The sequence below is a fragment of the Xyrauchen texanus genome, chromosome 48 (genome assembly GCF_025860055.1).
Source record: "Xyrauchen texanus isolate HMW12.3.18 chromosome 48, RBS_HiC_50CHRs, whole genome shotgun sequence".
NCBI lineage: Eukaryota > Metazoa > Chordata > Actinopteri > Cypriniformes > Catostomidae > Xyrauchen > Xyrauchen texanus.
Window position 1 is genome coordinate 20,393,138 of NC_068323.1, and position 16,410 is coordinate 20,409,547.

The following is a 16,410-nucleotide window of genomic DNA, read 5'->3' on the forward strand; positions in this document are numbered from 1 at the left end:
AGTATTGTACTGTTTATAATGATAGAATTTGGATTTTTAATTTAACTCTCAATTCGAATAAAAGACGCTAGCACATATACTGCTCCACTCTCTCTGAATTCCTCCCCATGGAGCACGGCACATGGTCGAGTCCTCTAGGGATCTCCATCACAACACTTTCATTACCTCTGTGTGCTGCCATGCAGAAAGCCTCCTCTGTTTTATTATCTGGGGAACTGACAGAACTGATGAAAGAAAAAGAAATCAAGGAGGGAAAATGCAAGGTGTACATACAAGTGTGTAGAGAGAACAAAAAATGGCAAGATTATTTTAGATACTCCAGCAATCGAAATGACAAGCAATCATGTGACATTAAAACATCTTTGTCTATGAAGCAGGGTGAAATGATTTGATTTCACCTAAAAGTGTTACACTCTTGATCTGTGGCGCTATCCAAACCTTTTTGTGTTTGTTTGAGCGGCTCGTCTGCCCGACACAGCAGCATGAGTTTGGGGCGGGACTATCTATTTATACAGCTAATGGAAGACAGGGGCATTTTCTGGAATCTGTTTGGAAACAGACATTATTTTTCCAATTTCTTGCAATTACGTTGCAATATCGAACTACATTTGCAAGCCTTTACATTTACAAGTCTTTTTAATATCACATTATTTCTATTATATACTGAAATTGAATATATATAGACAAAATGCTTTCTTCTCTACTTTAATCAAAATTGCATAAACAAGAAAAGTATTGGTGTCAGCCATTACCTTCATTAACATTACTTGTAATATACAGTATAGTATAAGAGACTCCTAAGGGGTCTTTGTTTTGTTTATAATATATTCAGTACATTATATAGAGATATTTAGAAATATTTGATCTAAGATGGCCAAATGAAGTATGAATGATGTGCACATATATGCTTATGTAATATGTGTATGTGGTTGTGTTTGTGTGGGTCTTTGCATGTGCAGATTATGCTAGTTAGGTGGGGACATCTAGTGGTAGACTAGATAGGGAATGCACTTCTATGAGAAGCCACACTGGCAAACCAGTCCGGCCGAAATTCCCACACATCCATGTCTCATCCATGAGACAATGTAGCGCTTTTTCATCAAAGGCCCTGAGAAAGCATCAAAAGTGGTGTGTGCCTTTATCTGTGTATTGCTTTAATGCTGCTGTGAACCTGTCGGTGACAGACCAGAACCACCCTTGACGCCCTTGGAGCCAGTCACCATGACAGCCAGCCAGATGGACTCTGCGGGATTTCCCACAAAGCATCTGCCCCGCTAACACTAGCATGCATAGCGCGGAGCTCCCTTGTCAGCTGCCATGACGGCTTTAGTCTCTACTGGATGATGCATTAGCGACATCACTTCCCCTCAGGCCAGAAAGCTGCTGTTCTCAAACCTTCAACTGCTCACCCACAGCGATTTAGCAGCTAGTAACGCTGGAACATACCATATGTCTGTGTTCCCTCTGCTTTTGAGCAGAAGAGTGCTGTGATTTCCTTTGTAGTGATGGTTCTCCACACTTGGCCGCACTTGTCTGCATGATTTTCGTTTGCCATTAGCTTGTCAAAGCACCAATTCATAAGTGAGAGTTGGGGATAATTGGCTTGATTATAGCTCATTTTACTTTAAATGTCAAATATAACCTTGTTCTAAAGAAGAGGACAGTGGACAAAACCTCTGTGGACTCATGGTATGATTGAAGCGGTGATATATAGCATATTAATGTCTACAAATCTGACCTCATAGCTAATATACTGCATATACTCTAAATGGCCTTGAAACTTAAATATATGATATATACACTCACCTAAAGGATTATTAGGAACACCTGTTCAATTTCTCATTAATGCAATTATCTAATCAACCAATCACATGGCAGTTGCTTCAATGAATTTAGGGGTGTGGTCCTGGTCAAGACAATCTCCTGAACTCCAAACTGAATGTCAGAATGGGAAAGAAAGGTGATTTAAGCCATTTTGAGCGTGGCATGGTTGTTGGTGCCAGACGGGCCGGTCTGAGTATTTCACAATCTGCTCAGTTACTGGGATTTTCACGCACAACCATTTCTAGAGTTTACAAAGAATGGTGTGAAAAGGGAAAAACATCCAGTATGTGGCAGTCCTGTGGGCGAAAATGCCTTGTTGATGCTAGAGGTCAGAGGAGAATGGGCCGACTGATTCAAGCTGATAGAAGAGCAACTTTGCCTGAAATAACCACTTGTTACAACCGAGGTATGCAGCAAAGCATTTGTGAAGCCACAACACGCACAACCTTGAGGCGGATGGGCTACAACAGCAGAAGACCCCACCGGGTACCACTCATCTCCACTACAAATAGGAAAAAGAGGCTACAATTTGCAAGAGCTCACCAAAATTGGACAGTTGAAGACTGGAATAATGTTGCCTGGTCTGATGAGTCTCGATTTCTGAGACATTCAGATGGTAGAGTAAGAATTTGGCGTAAACAGAATGAGAACAATGGATCCATCATGCTTTGTTACCACTGTGCAGGCTGGTGGTGGTGGTGTAATGGTGTGGGGGATGTTTTCTTGGCACACTTTAGGCCCCTTAGTGCCAATTGGGCATCGTTTAAATGCCACGGCCTACCTGAGCATTGTTTCTGACCATGTCCATCCCTTTATGGCCACCATGTACCCATCCTCTGATGGCTACTTCCAGCAGGATAATGCACCATGTCACAAAGCTCGAATCATTTCAAATTGGTTTCTTGAACATGACAATGAGTTCACTGTACTAAAATGGCCCCCACAGTCACCAGATCTCAACCCAATAGAGCATCTTTGGGATGTGGTGGAACGGGAGCTTCGTGCCCTGGATGTGCATTCCACAAATCTCCATCAACTGCAAGATGCTATCCTATCAATATGGGCCAACATTTCTAAAGAATGCTTTCAGCACCTTGTTGAATCAATGCCACGTAGAATTAAGGCAGTTCTGAAGGCGAAAGGGGGTCAAACACAGTATTAGTATGGTGTTCCTAATAATCCTTTAGGTGAGTGTATATATATATATGGATATATTCAGTCACAACATTAAAACCACCTGCCTAATATTGTCTAGGTCCCATTCGTGCCGCCAAAAAAGCGCCAAACTGCATCTCAGAATAGCATTATATTCTCCTCACCACAATTGTACAGGGCAGTTATCTGAGTTACTGTAGACTTTGTCAGTTTTAACCAATTTGGCCATTCTCTGTTGACCTCTCTCATCAACAAGACGTTTCCATCCACAGAACTGCCGCTCACTGGATGTTTTTTTTTTTTTGGCACCATTCTGAGTAAATTCTAGAGACTGTTGTGTGTGAAAATCCCATGAGATCAGCAGTTACAGAAATATTCAAACCAGTCCATCTGGCTCCAACATCCATGCAATTATCTAATCAGCCAATCGTGTGATCAATTTCAATTCAGTGCAGTGCAGTGCATAAAATCATTCAAATACGGGTCAGGAGCATTAGTTAATGTTCACAACAACCATCAGAATTAGGGAAAAAAAATTATCTCAGTGATTTGGACCATGGCATTATTGTTGGTGCCAGATGGGCTGGGAGTTTCACTTACAACAGCCTCTAGAATTTACTCAAAATGCTGCCAAAAAAAAAAAAAAACATCTAGTGAGCAGCAGTTCTGTGGACGGAAATGCCTTGTTGATGAGTTCCATTAAATGATGAAAATTAGGTAACAACGTATTTTAATGCTGGTTAATGTAAAGTAATGCAATAATAACAATATATTTAAAAAGAAAGCATTACCATTCTGTATGTCGAGATGCTCTTGAGAGTGAACTTGACCTTCAGCCTCCACATCCTGTTCAAAACACCACCTCAAAAGTGAAAACGGTGTTGTTTCAGGAGGGGAGTATGTCATTTGCAATCCACTAGATGCTCTCATTCAGGTCTGGCACCATTTTGGTTTGGAATGCATACTTTTCATGGTCCATTCAATTCTCAACTGTTAAAATCAAATCCCGCCCCACATAGTTTTCTTATTGAAGATCCTGTCTCACTAGTAAATATGTCATGCTTCTAAAGTAAAATGTGAGAATGCTATTTTATGTTGTCTTGAACACTCAGTTCAGTCATTTTTGATGAGGAAGTGTTCTTCGTTATGCAGTAGCTCTGCGCTAGTTTCAGTGCACATTGAGTGTTGTGGCAAATGAATCATTCTCTTTGACTGAATAAAAACCCACTTTTGCTCTAAATGCTGGTCCGCTCTTAAAAGTACTGTTATTCCCTCTTAGGACATGACCTTTACAATTGAATCAGAGCTTCGTGTACTAACAAATTACATTTGTGATTCTATGCACCTGGGAATGAATATAACACTGACACAAGCAATGATTCCACCTGCTGTGTCTGTGCTGCAGATGTTTTTCACTATAATGGATTGTCCTCTTTCTGTCTTTTTCACAGTTGTAATAATGAAAACGAGTGGTTTCAGATTCACGAGAACATTATCCGCAAGTCCAGCACCAAATACACTGTCCCCAGTACGAACTACGGTAAGTGAACTTTAAAAAAGAACAGACACTTGTTTGCCATTTTGCTTTACTTGAGATACACTAATTCTGAGTCCAAAATCGCGTACTGTCAGATTATGCACAGTATTATTTTTCTCATATGTAGCACTTACGGTTGAGAAGAAACACCACCATTCTTTTAAATCCAGTTTTTGAACGTGACGTCGCCCCAGCTCATTGTGGGATCATTAAGTGTCCAGTTGATCCGCACTTCAGAATCTCGGCAGAAATAGTAGGTCATCTGGGCATTTCTCGCTTACTGCTTGATGAATACTGTGGATTTGGACATACAGTACTACTCCATTGACATACAGTTTTTGGCATACTATATAGTAGAGAAGTATGGATATTAGGACGCAGCAAAAGATTCGAATAAAATGTCCAAAATGTGCAACAAAATAAAGCTTATATGTATATTCATCTGAGGAACATGTGGGATGGAAACACTGCTTTATTCAAAAATATTTTTTATTCAAAATGCAATATTCCTATTTTCCCCATATATATATTTTGAAGAGTTGTTCAATTGTAAATGGTGTGTCAGCTCTTCTAATTTAGAGTTCATTCCACTATTGAGGGGAGGCCTGAAAATATTTCTGGACCTGGATGAACAGAAACCATTACAATGGGGATTTGGGGGGCGAGGCAATAAAGAATGACTGATTGTATCAGGCGGGCTTGTGTTACGATTTAATGAAGGATTGAAGGTAGCTGGGAGACAGGCCATTAGCGACTTTGTTGACCTAAAACAATGTCTTGATTAAATTGAATTGTAGTAGTTACTGGCAGCCAAGTGGTAGCATACAAAACTTAATCTCTTTAGTAGCTCTCAGAAAGAAAGGCCAATTTTAATGGAAAAATTATAGTAATCAGGACTCAAAAATAAGTATGGCTGAGAATCCGGGCCAGTGTGAGAGAGTCTCTTGACCTGTCAGCCCAGAGCTGCATTTTCACTACTTTTTGTGTTAATTATTCACTTGTTTTTATGCTTTGCAATCTGAAATATTTGATATTTCATGATATATTGAAAACATTTTATGCATTATTTACATTTTTTTAATGAATTGGTGTCATGGATATAATTTGTAAAAAAAAAATTATAATAATTTTAAAATTGTTACAATTCCAAAATATGCTGTTATTGCACATACATTAAAAAATAAAAATATTATATTATTATCATTTTTTATAAAACCTGAGGTGTGTAATTTATAATTTTTTTTTCTGCTTTCGATATTAGCTTAATGTGTTGACATCTTTTAAGTATACCATTTTTAAGTGTACAAAATGTGTACAAATTATGGATCAACCAGTGGCGTGAGGTTGGGGAGGAGCTACCTTTTTGACCAATGGCAGATTACCGGGATGTTTGGGAAACCAAAGGCAACTGTAATTCTACAAACTTGGTTTAGTTTAGTTTTCGTTTTTTTCAAAATCCCTTAACCGAGTCCAAACGTTTAAAAACGACCTTCTCCAAGAGCTTTCAATCAACATCCACCAACCTTGGTACAAACAATCAGACTGTTCTGAAATAGAGATTTTTGTCTTGTCTTACTAATCTGATTCAGGGTATTCACACAATAGATAATAGATAGATAGATTTACTGTACATTGACGGAATGTTCAAACGGGCCAACGGAATGCTTGTTAATTCAAACTGCAACTATCAAAAAAATTCAAATGTAAACAAACCCACAAAAGGTCTTTGATCTGCTTTAGATTGCTCTCTCTCTCTCTCTCTCTCTCTCTCTCTCTCTCTCTCTATCTCTCTATCTATCTATCTCTCACTCTCTCTCTCTCTCTCTCTAGCTAGCTGGCTGTTTGTTTTACTGTAAAGTCTGTTTAGCTATCAAACTTTTAAAACTAGTGTAAACTTTCAGTCAAGGCTTTATCAAGTCCACATCAAGGTTTGTCCTGACAGACCTTACATATCTACTTTTGCTATTTCCTTTGATGCAGCTATTAGAGCAGAAATTAAACAATTAGTTTTTTAACATCTAATGAAACAGATATTTCTTTATTACATTTGATATGTTGCCAATATGTTGCTAAAAATGAAACATTAAACAAAAATTAAACACGTTATTTATTTATTTGTGGTGGAACCAATTGAAATTGTGAGCTAAATGAGCAAAACAAACTTATTGGTGAATCCTGACAGTGGGTAATTACAATAGTCATCATAATGTTCTCTCATGTGTCTCACATTTTTGGCTCAAATTTTTCTCGTCGTGCAGGTCTAATCATCTCCCTGCAGCTGTTACGAGGTGACATGGAGCAGGTGCGCAGGGAAAACCCCATGATATTTAATCGTGGCGTGGCCATCACACGGAAACTGGGCTTCCCCGATGTAATCATGCCAGGTAAGTCCCTTGGAGGTCACGACTACATTTTAAGATTTGCTCATTGTCCAATCAGTACTTACTTCCTACTGTCCTTGGGCACTTAATGAAGACTGTAGTGCTTAGCATGGGAACAAGGATGGTCTGGTTAGCAGTTAGGCCTGGTAGATTTAGTAACTACACTATCTGTGCCCAAAAGCATCATTGCCCATTGACGGGCAGTCAAAATTTGTGTATTCTATTAAAATTGTTAAATATTAAAAACATATATGTATTTGTAAACTTACAGCACTTATAGTACTTTTGAATTGCCGTCAGAGGAGAAGGCTGACCAGCCACTCTGACCATAGATTTATTGGTCCTGAGCTTTCTCCATCTTCCTTCTAGAGTCCTTCTCATTTCTCTCATAGTTTGCGCTTCACCCTTCTCAAGAGTTACAATTGTGGGTTTATCTTCCACGTATAAAGCGATCTAATGTAGTTCAATTCTAATCACAGGCAATGCTGTGCTCTTTAAATTCAGCATTTTGAAATGCCAATAAGTCAATAAGTCTTTGCCAGCCACAGTTCCATGGGATTTTTACGTATGTACATCTGAAAGGGGCTTAGATGCTATTGAACAACGATGTCTGGGAGAAGCTCATGTAATCTTATTTCTGACTGGTGCTTTGACTTTTTTCTCTCACAAGATCGAACTTGGAAGGTAAGTAATGAATGGTCCCAGTGTTGGGATTCATTGGATTAAAAATGGTTTGTCTGTCAAACAATATTAAGACTTGGACATAGCAATTTAAAGGAAGATTTAACTGTAAGCTAATGAAATGTTAATGACATTGGAGGCGCCACAAGCTTCGAAAATTGTCAGTTTGCATGACATTTTCCATAAGCCAGAGATGGGTAGGTTCAACAAAACATTTGGAGAATTATTTGTACATGTCTTGTGAGTGTCAAATGTGATAAAGTTGGTCAATATTACATAGTTCATTTTTGCCATTTCTGTCCAACCACTTGACATCCCACATACCCCCATTTGCCCTCTCTGTTGCTGTCCGATAAGAGACAAGGTCAATTGATAGTAAGTGTTTTTCAAAAAAAAAAAAAAATGTATTGTTATTATAATTTATATTATTGTTTTCTCTATGTAAACAATTTTCAGCATCTTGGGCAGGAGTGCTGCATTTTTTTTATGCCGTGTCAGGTTAAAAATAATTCAAAAAAATGAAATCTGTCTCAAAACACCTGCATTATGTTCTATTTAATACCGAATCTAGCTACTTCTTAGCACAATAATGGGTTTGGTCTGAAAGGCTCATTAGAATTTCTGTGCATTTTTACAGCAGCCTTGGTTCTGAAAGTATTTTTTCCCATTAATTTTCTCTATTGGTATTTTAAAACATTCTTTAATATAGACCTGTAACCAACCAAACCAGCTCCAAGATGAATCAAAACATTACAAAATATGATCTGAATCAAAAAACTATTCAAATATTGTTAAAAAAAAAAACAGTATTGCAAAAGGGAATGAACTACACATCCCATGATGCATTACGAATAATGTTACAGAATCAAACATTTTGGCTCAATTGTTAAAATATATGACTTATTTGATTGGTTGATTTCTATTCAGCTTTATGGGTAGTGTAGTCCTTCACTGGGAATTCGGCTATTAAACGCAATGTGCTCAATCTACTGACTTGTACAGAAGCATATGCCATCTTAACACAAATTTAAATGTTTATAGAAAGGTTTTGAAGTTAAAAATGTGTTTTGCTGGGGGCGTGGGTAGTTCAGTGAGTAAATACGCTGACTACCATAACTGGAGTCGCAAGTTCGAATCCAGGGCATGCTGAGTGACTCCAGTCAGGCTTCCTAAGCCACCAATTGTCCCGGTTGCTAGGGTGGGTAGTGTCATTTTGGGTTAACCTCCTTGTGGTCGCTTTTGGTGGGGCGCGTGGTAAGTTGTGCTTGGTCGCCGTTAATGTGTTCAACAAGCCACATTATAAGATGTGCAGATTGACTGTCTCAGACGTGGAGGCAACTGAGATTTGTACTCCGTCACCCAGATTGAAGCGAGCCACTATGCCACCACGAGGACCTAGAGCACATTGGGAATTACTGATCTTGTGAGCAGCGTATTTATTCTTCGCAAAATGAACTATGTTTCACTAGTAAACTAGTCATGTAGAATTTTAGTAGGCTGTTCTGGAGATCTCCTGTGCAGTTCGCTTACAACATGCTTTATTAATGCAACTACAGTTTGTGGACACAGGAAATTTCTTTATTGTTGTCATTTAGAATAAGTAATAGTAGACAAAGGCCCAAAGCATCAACTATGTCTAATTACCTAGTCGACTTTCCTGTACAATCCCTATTGCAAATATATTACGACCAACATCTTGTGTCCCACAGAAAAAAGAAAGTCATATGGGTTTTGAACAACATGGTTGAGTAAATGATGACAGAATATTCATTTTTGGGTGAACTATCCCTTTAATATTCATCACAAAAATGAATGCGAGTACATGCAAATACGTTCTTCCAACCGTAGCATTGGTTTTCCCTCTTCTGTTAGCTACTGCTGTCAGGTTGTTTGTCCTATTTCCAGCTGGGAATGCACCAGGATTGTTTCTTTTTGGAAGGAATTTGTGGCTGCTCACTGAATAGAGAGCTTTATATGGATTTTATAGACCCAGATAGCTCCAAAGCAGGGCTGTAAGACTATAGCCGTAACCCATTACAGAAAGCCTCTATACGAGAACGCAATCCAGCAAAACACCAGGAACCAGCCAGCTGGTGCCAGATAAAATTTTTATCGGGGTGGAACTATAAGATGTCCATCAGCCAAACAAACAAATGGACAAGGCTTAATTTCAGAGTTTCAGTTTGTTGTCGGTTTGATTCACCTTTTCTAAAATGGACTGAGACTATATTCCCTTTGGTAATACTGTAGAATACTGTGGGGTGCCTAATGCAAAATGTAAGCAAAATAAGTGAAACAGAGTCCGGTTTAGCAACTAAAACTGTTCATTTTACTAGATTTATATAGATAGGATTTATATAAAAATTAGGATTTTTTTCAACTTTGAGCACTTTTAGCAATATGGACTTCAAGAAAGTAAAGTCTCATTTCATGCCCTTTTGTATTATTATTTTGTCTACTTACAATGTCTAATAGTGCATGCACTTGCATCACAGGAGATTTATGTAATGTTTGTAATTTCTGAAAGATGAGAATTCCCACCACTGTGTCATTTCCAGCACATCGCACATTCAGTTTTGTGTTTAATAGAATTCTGTGGTGAAAATGACAAGGATGGAAATTATATTTGTAAGTTTTTTTTTATTTTTTTAAATGGCTGACTCCTTTGTCTTGCTATGGCTAATTGCATGTATCCTAAATACACACAGTTAAATTAAATTAGCATGTGTAATTTGGCAAAATTGCAGCTCGATTGGAAATGACGCACAGTAAAAATACTCTGCACCCAAGTGAAATTTACCTTGGAGTTCCTTTGTTGTCTTCAAACATCACTTATATTATATTTCATCTCATGCCTGGTATGCACTCTTTTGTCGATTTGGTTAACAAGTACACTAACTTTTGGGAAAAAAAAAATAAAAAATCTTTATTAGGGGACAAACTGTTTTGTCATTATTTTGTAAAATTTGATAGAAATTGTTTTCCCACAATGAAAGATTTATGTTCATTATGTTCATTTGTCCAACTTTCAATACTACGAAAATCCATTATAAAAATACAAATTAGTACTTGTTGAAAACCATTGATTATCTATGCTAAATTGTTGTTTAGATAATCAAAGTTTTTAACATGTAATAATTTGTATTTTTATAATGGATTTTCATAGTTTACTATTGAAATTCGGACAAGGCTTAAACTCTTTACATAAAAGGCATTTGATGAACACATTTTCATACAAATCAACCCCTAGGACATGAAAGTGCTTGAAGTTGAAGAAACTCCGATATAGTATATAGCATTTTGTGACCAGTGGTTGTCAAGTTCCTTAAAATCAATCCATGCAAGTCATCTGAAACTATATACAATATATTTGAACAAGACAAAGACAGAAATTTAAGTTATTAGTTGCTAAAAACCTTTCCCTCTGCCGTAACTCTCAAATCTCATAACATGTTCAATATTTGTGTCACGATAAACTTTCTTTTGTCTATTTTGAAGGTCTTGTTCAAGTTTCTTCCTTGCCTTTAAAACAATAATTCTTAGTTTGTGTGCAAAAATCATGTTTGCAAACTATTTCAGCTACGTTACATACTAGTTGTATAGCAACATATGGTGAAAAGGTCCCTTTTATTCTTAATATCATTCTCCTTATCTCAGAGTATATCCACCCCAAGATATTCAAAGAATATCTGCTGTCTTAAGAGCGAAATTAAGCTTCATTTTACAGCATTCGCCAAAATGTACATCCCCAGAACACTAACTGTCTGCATATTCAGCTCCAGGGTGGGTGTTAGCAGGAGGGATTGTTTCTAACAGCGCTCCGAAGAAGCAAGCATTCTCAATTGTCCTTTATTGCGTTCACTGTAATTGGAATAAATCAAATTAAGCCACATCGTGTTTCGGTAAGAGCAAAACTTTTTTTTCTATACCATGGGCAGATTGTAAAGAGTTCAGTAGTATTCCAGAGAGAGATATTTATTCAGAGTATAGTGACAAAGATGCAACCAATGTTTTGCAGGGATGTGGGCTGCTGTATCACTGGATTGAAAAGAGTCGGTAATGGAAGAGTCATCTGAAAGCTAGGGTCACATGTGGCGTGATGGTTAAAAAGACACGTTTAGCTCTTTTAAAATGTTGACAGCATTTCCTCCAGCCAAACTGTGCAGTTTTGCTCCTACAGAGTTCAGCTGGACAAACGATTTGACCTTTAAGTGGCGATAGCTTTTATTGCCATCTGTAAATGGGTTTAAAAGTGAAGTTAAATTGAGTGTGGTTGGGTCATCTAAGACTAGATGTTCTCCAAAGATTGAAAACGAATATGTAGGTGTAGAAACATGGTTAACTTTGATATGCTTGTCATGCTAAATGGATGTTTACTCTTTCTTACATGTTAGTATCTGTAAGTATTCACATGTAATGTGTAGTTCTAGAACACAGACACACACACACACACACACACACACACACACACACATAAACTAACTTTGGAGTAATAAACAAATTAATGTTACTTGCAGTAGAACTCTTGCAAAAGTTTTGCAATCCTAGCTCAGAAGATTCATAATTTTTTTGTTAAACAAATTGTTTCTCTATTAAGGATGTCAATCGAATGTGTTAATTTAGTGCAATTAAATGACACTTTAAAAAAGTAACACAATTAATCATGCCTCAAGCTTGAAGTATCACCTACATGTTTTCAGCAGGGGGCAGTAAGCGCAACAGATCACAATTACAGACAGCAGAAAACACAAGATGTGGATGCGTTTGTGCATTCAAACACAACTGGACGGAGCACAATTCCCAATACATGGAACTCAAGGAACACGCTTTTCCATTATTCACACTACATTAAACTTGACACAGTTTCGTAAAAGCACTGTATGATGTAACACATCCAAAGTGAGACACTCCAAAAGCCTTCATCTGATGCTGGTGTACATTGATGTGTCCTTAGACGAGCCTTTATGAGTCTACTTTGGACAGATGACTTGCTGTGGACTGTATGTCAATGATATCATGTCATGTCCTTTTTTTTTTTTTACGATTCAGTAAAACAAAAATAACGAATCAGCAGATCTAATGAATCTAGCAATGTGGTTTGCAGAGAGTTTGTGTGGATCAAGGGCATTTTAACCCTACAGATTCTGAAAAGTAAATCTTTAGTGAAAAAAGAAACTATTTTTACATCTTATTACTTTACATTGTTGTTTTTGTTCATGTTTAGGTGACATCCGCAATGATCTGTACCTCACGCTGGAGAAAGGAGACTTTGAGAGAGGAGGCAAGAGCGTACAGAAGAACATTGAGGTCACCATGTACGTCCTCTACGCTGATGGCGAGATCCTCAAAGTATGTCAAGCTTCTTCAATTAACAGATAAATCTATGTTTTTAGGACTATTAAAATAACAAATCTGGATTACAGTATATTATCTAACAAAGCATTATCACCTAGCATGGAAAATAGCTCATTTTAAACAAATGTCTCAAATGTCTCTGCATGATTTTCACCTTTTTACAAAAAAATGCTACTTTCCCTAAAATTGTGACACCCAAAAGGTAATTTCAGCATTTCTGAATTTTTTTTTTTTTTTTTAAGCAGTCATTAATTTTCATGTCACATAAAAGCCACATAAAAGCAAACTTTAAAGAGTGGTTTTCATTTCAGGAATGCATTGGTCTGGGCTCAGGAGAGTACAACATCAGCGAGTATCGCTCTTTCGTCCTTTATCACAACAACAGTCCCCGCTGGAGTGAGGTCATCAAACTGCCAATTCCCATCGACCGATTCCGAGGGTCCCACCTGCGCTTTGAATTCAGACACTGTTCAAGTGAGCCCCCATCCCTTAGAATAAACTAAAGTGGCAGCATGGGCGTAGGTTTGGTTCGAAAGTCGGTCTGGACTTATAGCTAGGATAATATTCAAAATGCTGGTTTTAAGAAAATGTGAGAATGTCAGTCTTATAAGCAAAATAACATTATTACCTCATAAAATAAGTCTAATATCTTATTTCTGTGCCCCAACATACTAAATATTAGCCTTTTCTTTAAAGCATTTTTAAAGAATAAACACATTAAGAACAAGGTAGTGTAAATGAACAATTTACATGTGCAAAATGACATCACAAAATAAACAACTATGAGGAGAATGGAACGTTGACATTTTTCCAGATTTTCTGCTTTCCAACTCCCCTCACTCCCGCATAATCTTTTCACATATTGCTTATTTATATGTACTTACATGTTTATCTGAACAAGTAGGCCTCCTGAACAAAGCAGGCTTTAGGCTTAGCCTACAATTAATGATTTTATCCCAAATGCCTTATTTAATTGACAAAACTGACAAAATCCCGATGCTCTTCTCCAATGTGCGAAGTAAAACATTTATTGGGAGTTATACCAGTATCTTAAAATCCTGCACCTCTGACACAGTCGTTCATATTTCAATGTGTCTTCCTCTAGAGGGCGTTTACCAGCCGAACATGTGGAATCTTCCATAGGGTTGCATTCAAAACTCAGGACGTTTATACAGGAAACATTTTGTACATGAAAATTATGCTTGTTTAAATCTACTTATCTCAAGGATTGGACGTTAGATACCAATGGAAATCCGCCCGCATAATCTCCAGAAATGTATTTATTTTTAAATCTGGCGAATGACTGTGATTGGTGCATCCTGAACAGCACTGAGAATAGTAACCAGTGCCACTTGATAACAGCGTTTATGCGCCGCTTCAGAAGAGGTACGATAGTAATTTACATATTCATAATTATACTAAGGACATTTAATAGTTGTTAAATGAAAATAAAAACATACTATAAAGTATTTGTTGTGTGGTAAAACTGCCCAAATGTTGGTCGGGACATTTCTGATTTTCTGAAAGTTGATAGGGACATGTCCATATCATCCCTACCTAAATGTATGCCTCTGAGTGGCAGTACCATGGTACAGTGATGTTATCAGATATATAGTAATACCATCTTTGACACAAATTGGCTTATTTGATTGGTGACCTGCAAATAGTGCAAATTACTGTGTTAACCTTTTTGAGACTTTTTTGTTAATGATTATTCAAACTTTAGGCCAACTTTATTGTTTCTCTCTGGGCTACATTAACTCTTATGAAGTGTTATAACCCCCAATCCCCCTTTTGTGTTTCAACAGCAAAGGACAAAGGAGAAAAGAAGCTTTTTGGCTTTGCGTTCACTCCGCTCATGAGAGAGGACGGCACCACACTGTCAGATGAGAGCCATGAGCTTTACGTCTACAAGGTGAAGACAACCTGTGCTATTCCTGTAGAGAAATCTGTATGGAAATAATCAATTATCAATTTATTAATTAAAAAACAGAAATGCAAAATAATAATATCCCTATGATTCTAATGAAATACAAATAGAATTGTGTGTGCATATATATATATATAAAAAAACTTTAAAATTGCATTTTAATAAAAGCATTTGCCAATTAATTTTTTTAATCCATTTACCAACCAATTGTCATTGGATCAATACCTATCAGACAAGTCAAAAGTCACAATGGTGCTGTAACACAAAATCAAGAACGCATGGGCAAACAAACGAGAGGCAGTGTTAGAAGTGAAGTGATGTTATTTGCAGTAAAGTAATGGCATGGCATGTTCACATGCTGTTTAACTTCAGTAAAATGATCTTCTTTGCTTGTGTATGGTCAGTGTGATGAGAACACAACCTTCAGTAACCACGCACTGTATCTGGGACTGCCCTGCTGTAAAGATGACTTCAATGGCTGCCCGAACATCCCATCCAGCCTCATATTCCAGCGCAGCACAAAGGAAAACCTCTGGATTTCCACTCAGCTTTCCTCCACTAAATTAACACAGAATGGTAGCTATCAAGGACTTTATAACATGTTATTACACATTAATAGCAACCTAAGCACAATGTTCAGTTTTCATCACTTATGTCAGTTTTTATTTTTACTCATCAGAGTTATAACACTCTGTTGTTGTGTTTTGAAGTTGATCTTCTAGCTTTGTTAAAATGGAAAGCACATCCTGACCGGGTAATGGACATTTTGGGTCGATTACGGCACGTCTACGGGGAGGAAATAGTCAAAGTGAGAGCTCTGTCCTGTTTAAAATATTTTTTTAAAGACCCCATGAAATAAAAACCCCATGTGGTTTTAGTCAATGTCTGTTAGCTTTGAACTTATCTATTTGCAAGGATTATCTTAAACAGTGTTGGGAGTAATCTGATTACAAAGTAATCAGTTACTGTAATATGATAACATTTTGTCAAAAAGTAGTGTAATACATTACATTTAAAATTCTTGGAATCAGATTACAGTAACTGATTTTGTAATGACTTTTGAGTACATTCAATGGTTTACACACTTCTAAATGATTATTTATACATACTGTATAATATATTTAAAATATGAATTATGTTCAAATCAACGACTGAAGGGTGTGTGGCAATTGACGAAGAGGAAATGAGGACAATATTTTGAGCGAAAAAGATAAACTTCTGTGGAAAATGTTGTAGAAAGAACTTAAAATGAATCAGTAAAGTAATCTGATTACAAAAATATTGTTATAAGTAATTTTAATTGATTACATATTTTAGGAGCTCACCCAACACTGCTCTTAAAAGTTTACAAAATTGATATTTTAGCAGCTAGATGCATTTAAAATTTCATTTTTCCTGTTCTGCTGAGACAGATGGAAAAATATTGACGACTCATGTTGCACTACACTGATTTTTGTCCAATAAAATGCTTAGAACAAGAATGTCCTTCCCCCTAATACAACCACTGCGCTTGTCAAGCGATTTCATGGGGTCTTAAACAGTCTTAA

At 37.1% G+C, this 16,410-nt stretch overlaps 1 protein-coding gene across 1 annotated transcript in view; it reads left to right on the top strand.

Annotated features, from left to right (window-relative positions):
* LOC127639758 (dedicator of cytokinesis protein 3-like) overlaps positions 1-16,410 on the top strand; it is a 232,045-nt gene that overhangs the window by 178,353 nt on the left and 37,282 nt on the right. Inside the window, exons 13-19 of the mRNA XM_052121970.1 lie at positions 4,431-4,519; positions 6,775-6,900; positions 12,803-12,927; positions 13,245-13,407; positions 14,742-14,848; positions 15,268-15,439; positions 15,574-15,671. Of these exons, the coding sequence (XP_051977930.1) occupies positions 4,431-4,519; positions 6,775-6,900; positions 12,803-12,927; positions 13,245-13,407; positions 14,742-14,848; positions 15,268-15,439; positions 15,574-15,671 (880 nt within the window). The remainder of the gene's footprint in view (positions 1-4,430; positions 4,520-6,774; positions 6,901-12,802; positions 12,928-13,244; positions 13,408-14,741; positions 14,849-15,267; positions 15,440-15,573; positions 15,672-16,410) is intronic.